This window comes from Leguminivora glycinivorella, chromosome 17 (genome assembly GCF_023078275.1).
Source record: "Leguminivora glycinivorella isolate SPB_JAAS2020 chromosome 17, LegGlyc_1.1, whole genome shotgun sequence".
Classification (NCBI taxonomy): Eukaryota; Metazoa; Arthropoda; class Insecta; order Lepidoptera; family Tortricidae; genus Leguminivora; species Leguminivora glycinivorella.
This window is the reverse complement of record NC_062987.1, coordinates 12,496,422-12,513,576: the sequence shown is the minus strand read 5'-3', so window position 1 is coordinate 12,513,576 and position 17,155 is coordinate 12,496,422. Positions and strand designations below refer to the sequence as shown.

Below are 17,155 nucleotides of genomic sequence, written 5' to 3'. Positions count from 1 at the left end.
GCCATAGCAATACGAGATTACGAGTATGTACCTTATACATACATAAAACACGCTCACACGTAACTTCATCATTTCGAGTTGAACCAGTTCGGTAATAACGAAGTTTAAAATCATACCCGCCACGTTTGTAATAAATTCACGATTTGAGGTCGTTCGGTCAGCGCCATCTATTTTTAAGTCCTTGCTAATTGGGTCGCCACATGGATGTTACTTCAAAGGTTAAACGTTTCCCTGAAAAATCCCCATATTGGCGACATAATCGGTTTAGCTTCGGTTTCCCTGAGCTTCGAATTAAGAGGGGGAAATTTTAAAAGCACCGTTGGAGGTCGGTTTAGCAAGTATTCATACATTCCCTTTGACGGTGTCCCAGCTACTTACTAATTAACAGGCAGCTAAGTGTTTGCGTCCACGGTAAACGGGCCTTTTAACGCTTAAAAGGCTTTTTTTAGCTTTCTATGTTTTAGGCGCTTTGACGTCAAATATGGTTGTGACATTTTTGCATTTTTTCCATTAGGGATTTTTAGATTTTGTTTCGGTCTCGACGGTTTTTCGTCGTTTTTATAACGTCGTAATTATGACGAAGAAACGAGAAAACCAATAATGAAATGGTGCGAGTGCTGAAAATAAATCAGTGGTCACATCAACATCATATAATTACCTAATTGTGCTGTGGTGGAGATAATTAATAAGTACTAATTTTGTTATTTAATGTAATACCAAAAAAGAACAAAAAATAAATAAAAAAAACCGACAAACTCACAACAGACTCAAATAAACTGGACAAAACGTCGGATGTACCGTCCATTAAATTCCAAAATCAGACAGACATAAATAAAGCGAAAATTGAAAACGAGGGTGGTCCGCAGTGACAAAGTCAAGAGTGTTCGCAGAGTGAAACATTTGTCCGGAGGCGTAACAGATTCGGTGCAACGTGTCATTAGGGCGCTGATCCCTAATTATGACGATTGGCGAGCGCCATCTGTGGTGTCGGGTGGCTAAACACCGGCTTTGGTGAAAATTGAGATGTTGCGATGTTTCTGGTATGTTTTCATTGTTTTTTTATGGTGCATTTGCAGCACTAAGTGTTCATATTTAAACGTATGTTCTGTCCTTTCTCAAAAATTTTTAGATAGTTTCCCATTCCCATACTTTATTAATTGTTCACTTTTGATCTAGATAAAACAATATAGTGATGAAGTATGTAACAAATGTTTTATGGCCTAACTAGGTCTAACTACCCCTAAAAAACGGACCGAATAAGACATGTAATATAATTGTCGGTAATAGTATATAATAACTCAAATAATAATTTATTTAAAAATAAAAACCTACAAATAATTAAGTATTATCAAGTTTTTTAAAAGTTGACATACAGTCCATTTTAATTTTTCCCATTTAAAATGTTCATGCTGCACCGTTACACACTTATTAAAGGACCCTTAAAGTGTCCTACTATTACACATTTAATAACTATTTCTAAAACATCTTATTGCACACCTCGCGTCTCTTCTAAATGAAACCTTGTATTTCTCCAATTTTAGTCCACAGTCGTACACAAAAAGGGAGTATTTTTTAGAAATCTGTCGTCATTTGCACTAGATTCCGCTCAACATGCATTGCAATCAAAATACAATCGCGATGGCGCCCCGGGCGTGCCCCCCGCGCTGGGCCCACCGCGGGGGTCCATTATGTTATCACGTTGTAATAGATTTGTAATCGGCCGTCATGCCGCAAATCCCTTCATTAGGTATACACGGTGATAAAAAGGACCGTTCAGACGTTGCATAGTGACTTTTGAGGTCATATTGCACAAAATTTAGTATGGGAAATCGCAAAAAAAATGCTGTCTGTTTTATACATTTCGACTGTCATGATGCAGCTCATTTCTATGGAACAGCCAATTTTTTTTCGCGATTTCCCATACAAAAGTTGTGCATTATGACCTCAAAAGTCACTATGCAACGTTTGAACGGTCCTTTTTATTTCACCTACCACCTACCTATGCCAATACCAAATACCAATGGGTCCAACATTAAAAGTTGTTCATTATGACCTCAAAAGTCATTGAAACGTTTGAGCGGTCCTTTTTATTTTACCCTGTAAGTTTTACTGTTACGTTTTTAAATCGCATAATATGGTGGATATTAAATGAAGCTCTCCGTAGAAAATTGTTGCCAGCATTTTACGTAAAATATGTGACAGAAAAAAGTAGCGCTCTCATTTATTTTCAACAATTTTATGTCGCACTGTAGGTACTTATATGATGAAGACACTGTGAAATCATTTTAAAAGTGTCTTGTAATTAAATTAACCATCATAAAATAATTGTGATTTACTTCAGTGATACGGGCCGATTTTTGAGTCTCACGCGTTCGAATTCAGAAAATTGTCACTGAAAATAATAAGCAAGTCACAGTTTTCAACCGGTATTTTAGTGACAAAATCCCGTATGCATATTTCTAGACAGGTAACAAAAAAGCTACATCCATACTCATATTGTAAATGGGAAAGTGTGTGTGTCTGTTTGTTTGTCCGTCTTTCACGGCAAAACGGAGCGACGAATTGACGTGATTTTTTAAGTGGAGATAGTTGAAGGGATGGAGAGTGATATAGGCTACATTTTGTCTCTTTCGAACGCGAGCGAAGCCGCGGGCAAAAGCTAGTATACTAGAAGCACACCTCGGACACTGGCGATTAAATATATTGAAAGAGGCGCATTCCTAGCACACAGTCTTAGCTCGTGTAGGTGAACGCGTACTATGATTGCATGAGTGAAATATGACAGACTGCCTGTTCGTGTTTTTGTCAGGCGGTAACTGTGAGGTAACCGAGAGGGAGTGGGTGGCACTTTCAGCGGGGAAATACTATACGATACATATTATACTGTGCTAGAAGTGTAAAGGAGGGAGAAATACATTTAACACTCTAAGCATTTTTAAAAATACAATTTAAGTGAATACTTAACATAATTTTACCGATTTAAAAACAAAAGTGTCATCACACAAAAAAATCCTATGATTCTATCAAAATGGTCCAAATACCTCAGTGCAAAAACTCAAAAAGTGAACATATTTCGCCAGCCAGCAGCCAGCTGATTCCAAAGGGTGCTTTGATGTGTATAATTACAATAGATTTAGCGGATTGTCGCTCGCCCGGTGCGCCGGCGCAGGGGCACAATCGCCACTCCATTATGTCGAGTGGGTGCTAAGTAGGGGATTTATTATGCGAGTATTGGGGGCTTTTAGTTACAGTTCATACAAGTGTCGGTAAGAGTTCTAGATTTTTAATCGTTTAGTTACTTATTAGTTAAAAAAACCGTTAAATGAGGAATTAATTAATAAAATAAAACCAAAAAAAATATTTTTAAACTTATATTCAGTACATTACGAAATAAGTGCGGAAAAGAACAAGTTAGAAACGGGTGGCGATAAATTAAAACCGAAGGGAGTGTTTTAAATCAACACGACTTACGAATCGCCTCTTTGCACGTGATTGTACGTTTTTCAGAACAAATTAATGGTGTTTTGAAGTTGCAACATAGGCGCATAATGAACGACTTTTCGCACTAGTGCGATAAGGTAGCACCTTTTTACCTCTTAAGGATTTAAGAAATGAAATTTCCTTTAATTATTAGGTAATTATAAGTAAATCTAAATTTATCTGCAATGTATGAAACTGTTACATTTGGTGTTAGTTATTAATTATTATGATTTAACAGCCAAATAGAAATTATCGATAATATCGACCCTTTCAAATATGTAATCCTTTTTTTTTCAAAATAGTCAAAGGGAAAGCAGATGGACCAGCAACTGACCAGTCCATTTAGCCATGGTTCGATTGATTATCATACCGGCAATCCGGCACGCGCCTACAAAAAATAGGATCAACTAATCCATTACAAGGGAACCCTTCTGCGCACACGCAGGTGGACCGTGCACGCGCCGAGCACGAGCCAGGAATTAGCGCACTTTTAATAGACGGTGAAATAAAGGACCGTTAAAACTTTGCACAGTGACTTTTGACGTCATCTTTCATTATGGGACAAAAACATTTGCCTGTTTCGTACATTTCGACTGTTATGATCAGGGCCCGTAACTTTCATGCCGATGACATCAATTTGACGTCACGCTGCTTATAGGATGATTCAAATAGTTTTATTGTAATAATTAATCATTATTCATTAATCAATTTTTATCATGTACAAATGACTTCAAAAGTAAGCTATTCATACGTGGAATAATTAATACCTACTTGATACGTGAAACGAAAAGGAAACAATTTGTTTACTTTTAATAATTTATTGAAATATAGTAACAAACATAATAAAATGAATGTAAAAAATAAACAAATAATTTAATTTACTTTTCACGTATCGAGTAAGAATTAATTATTTCACGTATGAATATATTAGTTTTGAAGTCATGATTAAAATGATTGATGAATATTGATTAATTATTAAATAAAACTCTTGAATCATACTATATGCAGCGTGACGTCAAATTTATGTCATCGGCATGAAAGTTACGGGCCCTGGTTCTCACGATGCCGCTCATTTCTATGAAATAGCCAATTTTTTTCCGATTTCTGCATTGGTCCCGTATTAAAAGTTGTTTATTATGACCTCAAAAGTCACTATGGAAAGTTTGAACGGTGATTTTTATTTCACCCTGTATTTTAAAATATAAATATTTTGTTCTTAAGGTCGATGAATGACTAAGGCCCGGTTGCATCAAACCGTCTGTCACCGTTAAATTTTTATTGTATGGGAAGTTTCATAGACATCTGCTGCGTGACGATGATGTGTCTGTCAAATGTGGTTGATGTAACTGGCCTTAAATCACGTATATTTGTAACGGAATTTGAGTTAGATACGTTAAGAAGGGAATACATTGCACGAGTTCTAAAAATGATATTTTTCGAACGTACTTAATCCTGTACTTAATAAAAAGTTACAATGTTGTTTTGCATTTGTTGAAGACTTAAATATAATCAAAGCAGTTTTTTATCCATTTTGGAATAGGATTTAAATATCAATTAATAATTACTGCTATAAGGTGGTAAACGACAGCTTTCTTTCGCATTTTCTGTTACGTTACATCACAACCACGATGTGTTTAAAATGTATCAAAGAAGTTACTAAATTGTTGAGTAGTTACTATTTTATAGATTAATATCGGTGATTAATTACTGATATACATATTTAGTTACCATTCCAGTCGAACAAATATGGTTACGAGTCTGTGTACTCTGTGTTGTCTGTGAGTAGAGTCTTAGATTGTAAGGGAGTCCATAATTGAGTCTGTAATTCTACCTACCGAGAACACCTAAAGCAACTTCCGTGTTTGCGGTAGGCCCTCTCTAGATACATAGTGCATCATATAGTAATGATGATGATTCATTAACGCGATTATCTGAGTAATTCCGACTAGAATCGATTTGTTAAACGATCTTTGTTCATTATACGTATCTAATGATCAAACCAGAATGATATAACGTTTAAATAGTCATTAAATATATTATGTTAGTGTGCCATGTGATTTTGTCAGCGGTAGCTGTGGTGGTGCGCGTGAAATGCCTGGTTAATTTATTATTGTGCAATTTACTTACTGATTAAAATGTGGAGTTTATTTAGATGTGCAATTGTAGCTATTATTTTTGGTAAGTGGTTTGTATTTTATACTAAGTGTTTAACAAAGAGTGTGCCATATAACTAAGTAGATATTTAGTTTTAAAGACATATTGACAGTATTTACGAAAAAATAAAGGATCAACGAAGTTTGCTTGTTCATGGTTCACTTTGTCAAAATGTTTTGTACCTACTAATACTTATGAATTTACCCACTTATGATGCCTTTTAACCCTTGAGATGTTATGCATACGTATACTTAGGTACCTGAAGCTATATTCGACTTGCTAAAATAGTAGTGTCTTTTTGATTCTTTGTTGATGTGAATAAAATCTCGTGTTGTCAATAAGGTACGTTCACTTATCAAAATTTGATATTTGCAATCAAGATTTCATTTATACTTTATTTTGGTTTTTGTTAGGTAAGTACATTCTTTTTTTAATTAATACGGTTTGGTTGTAAAGTTGATCGAATTAACTTGATAGAATCAACATGCGAAAATAGCCACTGTTGATTTACAAAATGATTTGACTTTGATAGTTAATGTGAGTCGAATAAAGCCTCAGTCTAGTATGCATTCATTATTAATTGACTAATACAGAATTTTACATTATACAAACGTTTAATTTATTGTCCACAGGAAGTTTGATGTCGACAATGTCAGCACAACAGTTATTTGTCGGCTCGCTTCTCGGAGATAACCAGAACAACAATAACAATCCCAATATACCACTACTAGACTCGCTAGGCCTAGGATCAAACAACCAACAGAATTCTTATGACAGTAACTACAATCAGTATCCAAATAATTACAATAATAATGGAAATAGGGGCTTACTGTCAGTACTTGGAGGTAACAATGCAAATGCTAATAGACCGAATACTAACAGCTTAAATACCTTCAATCGTTATCCGAACACAGGACAAACAAATCTAAACAATAACGCTAATTTAAAGAACCAAGTGAAAGAGGCCGAGAAACTATTAGAAAGGTTAAAGGAACTGAATAGGTTGAAAGAACAGCAAAAGTTGCAAAAAGAAAAAGAAAGTCAAGGACAACCGGGTAAAGACAATGATAATCCCAAACCAGATAATAGTGACAATGAAAACACACATATAAAACATGAGCATGAGAAAACTGGTGTTCTAAAGTCATTGACGAAGAAGAAGTTATACTTTATGGTAAAGCCAGTGGTGCCAGAAAATGAAGCGAGCAAATATGAGCAAACGGTGTATTACGAGGACTGAGGTTTTAAGTGATAATATTTTGTTGAATTTTTGTGATTACCTATATTATTTGGTATATCTAAAAGCTATTAATAGTTTGTAAAAATATATGGCCCGAGAAGAAAATTAGGCGTGAGAAACTCAGTGAAGTATGTTTCAAGCAGCATGTTTAAGTAAATTCAAACATGTTTTTAAATTGTACGTGACATCAGTGTCATCAAAATGACTTCAATTTAAAATTATGACAACACAAATTTACTTTCATTTCTTTCTTTGCGTCAGATTCTTTCAACGTTTGGAATGAGGACGCACACTCAAAGGTTATCACAGATGGCGCCACCCTATTAGTCCATTGCACTTGCATTGCACAGATAAAGAATTTCATACGTGAGAGCGAGAAGATGATATGTTTTTTCTCTCTCTCACATAATTATGAATGACAGTGACATGGCCAGACACTTGCAAAGGCGCTGCCTGGCGGGAAAAAATGTCAGTGTGCCTCTTCATTGCTGTAAACCGTAATTACTATTTGGGTACAATAAATTGTAACATAACAAAAAAAAGTTTGTATTTTATTGTCAGTTTATTTATTTTCATGAACACTTTGCTATTTATATTTATTTTAAACATGTCTGTGGAACATGTGATTAGTAGAATATATTTATAAAAAAAACATGTCACTGTTAACTTACAGGTAACCTTTATTAATTTGAACTGTGCATCGAAACTGCGAAACTGGCGGTAGGTAGGTAGTTGTGCTAAACTGAAGTACGCGGTCACGTCGGATGTTGAGCTGTCCGGAACGTGGTACCTACTACCTACCTTCGTTCATGTTATTTTTGTTAGTACTACAAAACTTTTTTAAATATTTATTGCGCAATAATTTTTATTTTTTTATCAAGTTTTCCTACTCTTATTAAACGATGTAATAGATATTTTTTAATTTGATTTGAAAGCCCAACAATTTGCTATCATTTACGTAGCTAAACATCAACAAGATATGTCCCAGATTGCCAAACTTGCAATTGTTTGTGTTACATAGTAAATGTGCATGCGTATCAAAAATGAGCTGGCTCCGTAGTCGAATGGCATTTCTGCGACGCGAAATGCCATCGAAATGCCGCAGAAATGTAGTCTCGTGGTCTCTCTCCACTGGTTTTTTTTTTCGATTTTGGTAGGTTGTGTTTATGGAAGTCATTTACAGTATTTTAACTTTTGGCGACCTCTATAGATAAAAGTATTATTTATCTTATCTTATACTTTTAAACTAGCAATTCTTGTATATTTATTTATTTATTTATTTATACCGACGATCTCGGAAACCGCTCTAACGATTTCGCTGAAACTTGTTATGTGGGGGTTTTCGGGGGTGGAAAATCGATCTAGCGTAGCCTTAGATCCCAGAAAACGCGAATTTTCAAGTTTTCATGAGTTTTTCTTTCGCGTTAGTAAACGTAAAATATGGTCGTTAATTTCGCCGCGCGTGCATCGATTCCGCTTAGCTCAGTCGTACGAGGTCGGTCTAACGTACGCAGATAGATCGTAGGTGTCAGGGTTTCGAATCCCGGCCAGAAATTAAATTTTTGTTTTTTGTCTTTTTTTTTTGTTTTTGTATTTATGAGTTTTTTTATCTAAAGACGTGATATATTAAAATCGCTCAGATATTTGTTATCTATATGACCAACTTTTGATAGGAGCATATCCTCAGGTGACAACCAAATCTCATTATCTAAGTAATAAAAAATAAACAAATATAAATCTATTTTATTCCGGTACTAATATGGTATACGAACTGCAGAACTTGCAACAGTTTGCGGTACAAAGTGAAGGTGCACGCGGTCACGTTCCGCCATTGTTAGCTGTCCGGACGTGTCTGTGCGCGCCTTTATTTCTCTCTGGCGAACCTGCGGCGAATTTGTTATTCGTTGGCTGCCATTTTCTTAGATTGGAATGGATTGACGGGGCCAATAGTTTGGGTTTTTTAAAGTTTTAGTACCTAGTTCTTCTTACGGAAGTATTCAGGTCAATATTCCCAATTGAGTTAGAGCCCGTTTATGTTAATTTTGCACTGACTTCTTAGGTCAGCCGGGGCGAAGTGGAAGCGAATAACACGGAAAGGTGACCCCACCACCATGTGGGATTCATATCTTGGAAGTCTTTGCAAATCCCTGAAAATAATAGTGTGCTCTGGTATTCAACTTAGCCTACCTATCACAATTGTTTTTGGCAATAAAGGTCTTCAATTCATAATCTTATGCATGGTGAATATCTTGTTATCTTCCGAAATTGGGCAGCAATGAATGTGATAGTCACTAATACAAACAAAAAAAAAAACAGTCTCAGCCCTCTCAGGTACTCACATCTCACTTCATTCAATACATATAAATTGAAAACTAAAATATAAAGACGCGTCAACTGAAATGTATCGTACATTAATTGCTCACACTGCAAGTTGGGCGAGGCGGTTGAAAATCCCCCCCTCCACGTGGGGGAGGAGGTGGTCGTTAGTGACGATATTTCGTATTCATGACGTCACTCGGGCCCGATTGTTTGCTATATTACTCTAATTGGAATTGTAATCACTGGCACGTATAGTGCTATAGTTCGCCTTGCTTTTGTGAGGCAGTGTTGGCACTATGTCGGTAGATACGAGAGCACACTAGTTGGATAAGCTTTATCGCGTCGGTGCGTCCCTATCGCACTTATAAATAGTGAGAAAAGGACAGCCCGACCTTATATCGTTTATCACGTGACCGTGCTTGCCTGCCTGGTTATAAAAATAATGGGAAAGCATTGTTTTGTTGGGCCCGAAAATTAAAAATGGAGACAAGTTTTTCCTTCATGAAATGCTTCGTAAAAATTGTTAAGTATGTAGGTAAGTTGGAAAGAAGACCCTGACAAAGGTTAAGATCACACTATGTAGATGAATAAGGTACCAACCATTTATTTAGGTAGTAGTTGGTGGGGTACTTTTTGTACCCACGTTAGGTCATAAAAAACTTCAAAAAAACGCAACGAACTGATCACATAATTGGTTTTGAAAATTGTAAACAAAGTCTATCATAACGTTTAATTTTTTACCATGTTTTACACTATCAACTAGAGCTCCATATATAGGGTAAACTCGCCTCATTCGGTGACACGCCTAATAGGCTACTAGACTCTTATCGAATTTAGCACAAGAAATGATTGTATCCTGTAGTATTTGACATAAAAAAATAATTTTTATAGATTTTGGGTATTAAAAGTGTATGGTGGCTACGTATTTTCGATTAAAAATGTGTGTAATAGTTTTTTAACTTTGGCCACCGAAAACGCTGTCAGACGTGTAGTGACGTCATAGAACCTAACTTAACTTAATGTCGAGTCAATCACTGACATGATGAACTTTATGCCTCATAACTTCTCTTCTTCCTCGTTCCCTCAATGCTGAGGATCGCGACCACAAGTAGCGTGTCTCCATTGAACGCGGTCATAAGCCATGTGGACTGCACGATATAGGCTGCCGCCAGTCGCCTCATAACTTAAATGTCAGAAAATTTTGAGTTCAATTCGATTTACGTCATGCGCAGACAATCTATAGATTAACATGGCTAATGACGTTTTTGCCTAATTAAGTTAAAGTAAACTTTATAAATGTTTTTTGTGGTTTTCAATTCGTAATAAAATATGGTAGTATTTTTTTTTCAGTTAATTGGACAGTAATAAATAATATAAAATATACTTTAAAAAAGGGTCAAGTAGCCTATTAGGTGATACAAGCTTTGAAGCACTATTCCGAAAGACGATTTTTGGTTGTTTCACCGAATTAGGCGTGTCACCGAATGAGGCGAGTTTACCCTATACAATGAAAACGCGTGCCATATACAGGTTGTCCCAAAAAGGACACGCCACAGCGACACAGCCCAAGAGGGTTCCAACCAACCTTACATGACCCCAGTAAAGTTGCACCGTTTTCAAGTTATTGGCGTTGTTTTCTTTCACGGCAGGTAGTCGACTTTGAAATTGATGTCTCGCTGAGAATAAAATTTTAGATAAAGCCATTTTTTTTACATTTCACGTGGGTTATCGATGAAATATCTCTTTTGTTATTCTTATTAACTATTCATGGCACCGCACACATACAAAAAACTTATTTCGAGGCCTTTCAAAGTGCAGACTGAGCCTAAGAATGTTAAAAACGGTAAATTTTCACGAACAAACTTAAATTGACAATAACTTGAAAACGGTGCAACTTTTACTGGGGTCATGTTAGATTGGTTGAAATCCTCTTGGGCTGATCTACCTCTAGTGTCGCTGTGTCGTGTCCTTTTTATTAACCTATATATATAATTATGACCAGTGGACACTTTGTTTAATAATTTAAAAAATGTAAAATATGGAAAAAATACAGTGAATTTTATTTCAAACTCTTGTTCCAAATATTTCACCGATTTATATAATTATATAAGAAACTAAGACTAAACTTAAAAGCTAGCTAATGTCTAAAATAGGCCCTTGAGGCATTGTACCAAGGATACTGGCGACATTTCCTCGCTGTATCGCAATGCTGATACGTTGAGCGAGGAAGTCGCCAGCTCTTCGGTCACCAGTTACCTCAACCAGACGCTTCGCGATTTCTGTGAACAACTTTTCACCGAAAGTTCATTTCATGGAAAAATCGATACGAGTTACATTGTTAACTGTTAATGTCGCAGTAGTTCATTACGTGTAATTTTATTTCATTTTGGTTTAAATGTCATGAAATTTACTACACATACAATTATATTAAATGCATTTATTTCACTGTACGGTTGCAGTTTTAACCTAACCTAAACCTACTTTGCTAGCCTTTAGTTTCTGTGCGGGGTCGTAGTTCTAACCTAACCTAAACCTACTTTGCAAGCCTTTACTTTCCGTGCGGGGTCGCTGTTCTAACCTAACCTAAACCTACTTGTAGTTTTAGGTTACTATGAAGACTCCGGGCTACAATCGAATCTACGGCCTTTCAGCGATAATTGTATTAGGAACGATGAAGTATTTACTAAATGCTTTAAAAAATATATTGTTTTCTAAATTGATAGTCTTGTGCCTATGTACCTGCTCTGCCTACAGCCATTAGAATCAACTATGTTTAAAAAAAAATAAAGTGAGATCGATTAGGAATGTATTTTTGATATTACCTCATATTTAAATATTTATTAGTATAAGCCCTACGGAACATACCTATTTTCATATGATTAAATAAAAAAATACCTACTACTTTTATTTTTTTCATAGAACAGCAGTTCTCAAAAAAATTGTACAAAAATTAAGGAAAAAGTTAAATTATTTGTTTTTATTCCTATTTTGTTACCAAGACTTGTTGGATGAATGATTGAATTTTTTTGTAACTAAGTTTTATTTCTTCATTAAGGTTCTGTTCTGTAGTATCCATATTTTCTTAATTATAACAATTATCCTGTATATATCTTATGAAAGTCGATTTATATTACTAAATGTTGGTAACAAAATAGGATCAATTAAAATTTGCTGACAAAGTTTTCGAGAACTGCTCAGAAAATAATTCAGCCCGCAATTAATGCCATTTTTGTTAGCTGACTTGACGTACGAACTGTCAATTAGTTCCGCATCTTTGAGATGTCAAATACCTGTGCACGCCTTTTTTTTTAAAATTAATTACGCTTTGGCAGTTAGGACCAAACTTATAATTACTTGTTGTATGGGTTTTTAGCATTAAAACCTTGGTCTGGTAATATCAAAAATACACCCTGTACATGCATGGGTATGGGTATTAGCTCTAGTTACGACATGGAACGGATATGTCCAGTGTTAAGATTGACATTGAGTGTCATGGAGTGTATAAGGATACTAGCTTTTGCCCGCGGCTTCGCTCGCGTTAGAAAGAGACAAAAAAGTAGCCCATGTCACTCTCCATCCCTTAAACCATCTCCACTTGAAAAATCACGTCAATTCGTTGCTCCGTTTTGCCGTGAAAGACGGACAAACAAACATCAGACACACACACTGTCCCATTTATAATATTAGTATGGATGTTATGCGTGGTCAGGGTCTAAGCGCTCCACCTTCAAGCTACAAAGGGAAACACATCCTCTTTAACACTCGTGCAGTGTGCCAACACATTAAGAAAACAAAGAAATGCAATCATAACACGCGGCTAATAATTGTCCATCAGCTGTTAACAGTAATGGCAATTGTGATAAAAGAAGTGTACTTATATCAATATGAAAACATTACCTTTATAGCTCCCATTAAAATTGTATCCCACTGATGGACAATCATCCGTGATCACGTTAATAAGGAAGTGTACACACGCGTGTGGTCCTGCAGCGAGCGGCTGAGCGGCGGCGCGGGTGGCGTGGCCGCGTGCTCGCCGCCGTACAGCGCGCCGAACTCCTCCGCCGACGAGCTCGACGCGTTGCTGCACTTGCGGCCCTTGTCCGGCGTGTACTTGCTCTCCCCGCCCGGCAGGAACTTCGCGTCCGTCCCGTGCTCGTCCAGCAACCCCCCGACTCCCAACAACCCTCCCACCAGGTTCGGCCGCAGCTCCTCCATGATCTTCGACCCTTGGCCGCATCCGCCTCCACCCGTAAAGTTAAGCTGCCTGCTGAAAAACGCCGGGAAGATGTTGAACTGCTGCGGGTCCGGCAGCGCGGACAAAGGCGGCGCGGGCGGCTCCCCGGCCGCCGCGCACGCCGCACTCTTGAACTCCACCGTGCTGTGGCCGGCGCGCGGGCTGATCGACCAGCGCTCTCCGAGCGAGCTGCGGGCCTCGTGCTGCGTGCCGTCGCCGTCGGCCCGGCCCCGACGCTCACTGACTAACCACATTATAGTGACGTCGCCGACGCCGCGCACAGGCCGCCCCGCACGTTTTAATTGTTCGCGACTGCGCGAGAGGACCGAACGCTACCGCCCACGGGCTAGAACGAAACGGCCTGCTCCCATACCCCCATAATCGATGTAAAATCTTTATAGGGATGCTGCGTCTCGTTTGCCCCCATTGCGAAAAGCGCCCCTGCTTCGGGGGCGGCCGCGGACGACCAATGGCGGGCGAGCGCCGGCCGGGGGCGGGGCCCACCGCGGCAGTGCTCCGGGCCAGATAGGCTTTTGTTTGTTTTATTGTTCCATGGCTTCTCGTCGATCTTGCGTTTAAAGTTTATGCATTGCACCATGTTTTGTTTCACAAAATTCAAACAAAATAGCTCACGGGTCCCAACTTCTCGAGGTAAATAAGACGTGAAACAGAGATGAGGAATCGCTGCGAATATTAAAAGGAGTGTTTTGTGATAGTGTTGTGTTTGATTTAAGCCCATTTTCTTATACCTACCTACCTATTGCTGAAAAATCTTTAGTTTTTGTTTATCACATCTTATTAAAATTATTGTTATCCTGTTATTTGGCCTTTGGGTTCTGATTGTTATGATTGTTATTAATGCTGTGTATAATGATGTATATAACCAGAAATCCAAAACATTTAACAAAATATTCTCCTTTGGAGCATTTTTTTATTAGGTACATTACATGTTTGAGAAAAGCACTATACATGTCACATCATGAAAACGGATCTCGTATCCCTATCTCCGTATCCCTTTTTTTCTGAGACTTTATCCGTCTTCACGAAATTATACATATATGATTTTTCCCAGTACATACCTTTTTTGACGACCGGTCTGGCCTAGTGGGTAGTGACCCTGCCTGCTAACTTGCTAAGGCGCGGTCTCGGGTTCGAATCCCGGTAAGGGCATTAATTTGTGTGATGAGCACAGATATTTGTTTCTGAGTCATGGATGTTTTCTATGTATATAAGTATTTGTAGGTATATTATATATATCGTTGTCTGAGTACCCACAACAAAAGCATTCTTGAGTTTACCGTAGGACTCAGTCAATCTGTGTAAGAATGTCTTATAATATTTATCATTTATTTATTACTAGCTTTTGCCCGCGGCTTCGCTCGCGTTAGAAGGAGACAAAAAGTAGCCTATGTCACTCTCCATCCCTTCAACTATCTCCACTTAAAAAATCACGTCAATTCGCAGCTCCGTTTTGACGTGAAAGACGCAGAAACAAACAGACACACACACTTTCCCATTTATAATATTATTATAGATTACCTATCAGTACAGAAAACAATAACATAATGAAACACCACATTTCCATTACGAGCATTCTTAAACAATTAACATTAAACCAGCTATCAAATATCAAAGACAAGTGTCCGTCCCCGGCCCCGCCAACCCTTCATTTTGCATACCGAGGTATGAATAACATTAACAGATAGTATCAGGTTCGATGCCCGATCTGAAACTTCGATATGTTTAATTTGAGGTTTAGATTGAAGATAAAAAATGTATAATAGAATGTGCCATATTGTGTTGAAATGGATACAACTTGGTTAGATTTGAGTAGGAAATTATTTAAAGTTCAAACGAGTATAGATTGTATGTCGGGCAAAGTGTAATTGAGTTGGCAATGAGTAATTTTGTAATTAATAAATAAGGCTAGGTTCTTTTCTTTTCCTAGGAATTTCCTAAATTACTAATATAGGTACGGCGATAAGTCTCTATGATCATTTCATTTGAAAAATAGATATCGAAGTGTATTAAAGTCAAGTTGATATATCTGCCACGGTCGGAGCAAATAATAAATGTACGGTACAGGTAAATGCCATAAAAAAGAGGCAACACGGATTCTTCTAATTGAATTAAGGAGACTTTGATAGAAAAAAATACTTCCTCAATTATGCTACGACGACGCTGAACACTGTAGGGGCTACGATTATAAGGCAGACAGTATAAGATCGAGTAGTAAAATGCGTAGCAAGGCTACGCGTAGCTACGAAGATATCGTGTTGTATATGTCGCAGGGAAATGGCCAAAACAGAGATTTCATCAAATCACTAAGGGATATGATCAAATCACGCAGGATGTCAAAATGGCGAATCCATTTTATCATTTCTCTAGAAAATTTCAGTCATTTGACTAAATCCCTTACTCTGTTTAGTGAAATCACAAAATCGACCAACAGACACGCCACGTTTTGTCACTTCACTAGACTTGTTTAGGGATTTGATAAAATCCCTGAACCACGTCAGTAAGTTGACGAAACGAGCTTATAAAGTCAACTATTTTTATCATTTCGCTAAACAAGTTCAATGAAAAGACAAAATGTTTTAATACATATGTAAATAATTTAAAATGAAACATTTTTAGCTTTGTTTCTTCACTTAATCTATTTTTTTTCTTATTTATAGAAAACCAAAAACTCTTAAAAACGGATTCAATTTTACCATTTCACTAATCTAGTTAAGGATTCAATCAAATCAAGTGACAAAGGCAACAGTCTAATAAATCTAATTGGATATTAGATTATTGGCTTTGTCATTTCACGAAACCAGTTCAGACATTTGATCAAATCACCAGTTGAGACTTTATCATTTCCCTAAATTTGTTTAGTGAAATGTTAAAACTATGTAGTCGACTTTTTGAGTTCGTTTCGTCAACTCACTGTCGTAGTTCAGGGATTTTATCAAATCCCTAAACAAATCTAGTGAAATGACAAAACGTGGCGTGTCTATTGGCCGATTTTGTGATCTCACTAAACAGAGTCAAGGATTTAGTCAAATGACTGAAATTTTCTAGAGAAATGATGAAATGGATTCGCCATTTTGACACCCTGCGTGATTTGATCAAATCCCTTAGAGATTTGATCAAATCTCTGTTTTGGCCATTTCCCTGCGACATATATATAAGATAGGTACTTTGTTTTTGGCCAATGGCTACGTTAGTAATAAATGTAATAATCTAATAATATGTTTCGTTTAGAAAAAAAACACAAAGGACTTCACAGACTATAATCGACAAAGATGTTTTAATTTCAAGCGGTCGATTTCAGTGCTCGAAAATCGCGGAGGTGAATAGCGAAATGCTATTTTTAAAATACGAGCAATAGAAATTATGAATGTAGTCTAACACGTGTTATCGATTAAATTAGTTTTAATTGAAGAAAGGCACGAAAAAGATTGCATATATGTATCTGAAATTTCAGATTAAAGTTCCTCCGGAAATATGACTTTTTTCACAGATGTTTTTGCCTGATACAAAAATGGTTCAGTTTAGTTAAAAATTAAAATGCCTTACAGCGTAGATAATATTGAAAGAAACCTAGCTATTAAATAGAGATGCATGTTGCTCAAATACTTATTTATACCCTTTTTATACCTACTTACTTAGGTATTACGTGCAAAAAAACATGCATACTCTTAGCCATCGCAAGGCAGGTCCAAATAGAATTCTCTCAAGGT

The 17,155-nt window shown here is 37.0% G+C and overlaps 2 protein-coding genes across 2 annotated transcripts in view; one reads left to right on the top strand and one right to left on the bottom strand.

The window, feature by feature from the left end:
- The window catches only part of LOC125235406 (homeobox protein unc-42), a 47,295-nt gene extending 33,678 nt beyond the window's left edge, over positions 1-13,617 (bottom strand). The window contains exon 1 of the mRNA XM_048141954.1: positions 13,168-13,617. Coding sequence (XP_047997911.1) covers positions 13,168-13,408 — 241 coding nt within the window. The 5' untranslated portion in view covers positions 13,409-13,617. The remainder of the gene's footprint in view (positions 1-13,167) is intronic.
- Positions 5,591-7,402, top strand: LOC125235405 (probable WRKY transcription factor protein 1). Its single transcript, XM_048141953.1, has 2 exons — positions 5,591-5,658; positions 6,267-7,402. Exons 1-2 carry the CDS (start codon positions 5,616-5,618, stop codon positions 6,872-6,874), a joined length of 651 nt encoding a protein of 216 aa, XP_047997910.1. The 5' UTR covers positions 5,591-5,615; the 3' UTR covers positions 6,875-7,402.
- Positions 13,618-17,155: the final 3,538 nt, after the last annotated feature.

What these genes read in the sequence shown, in the direction of transcription:
- LOC125235405 (XM_048141953.1), top strand. Translation starts at nt 5,616, where the DNA reads ATGTGGAGTTTATTTAGATGTGCAATTGTAGCTATTATTTTTG. An exon ending in AATTGTAGCTATTATTTTTG is followed by an intron (nt 5,659 to 6,266) that starts GTAAGTGGTTTG and finishes TATTGTCCACAG; the next exon opens with GAAGTTTGATGTCGACAATG.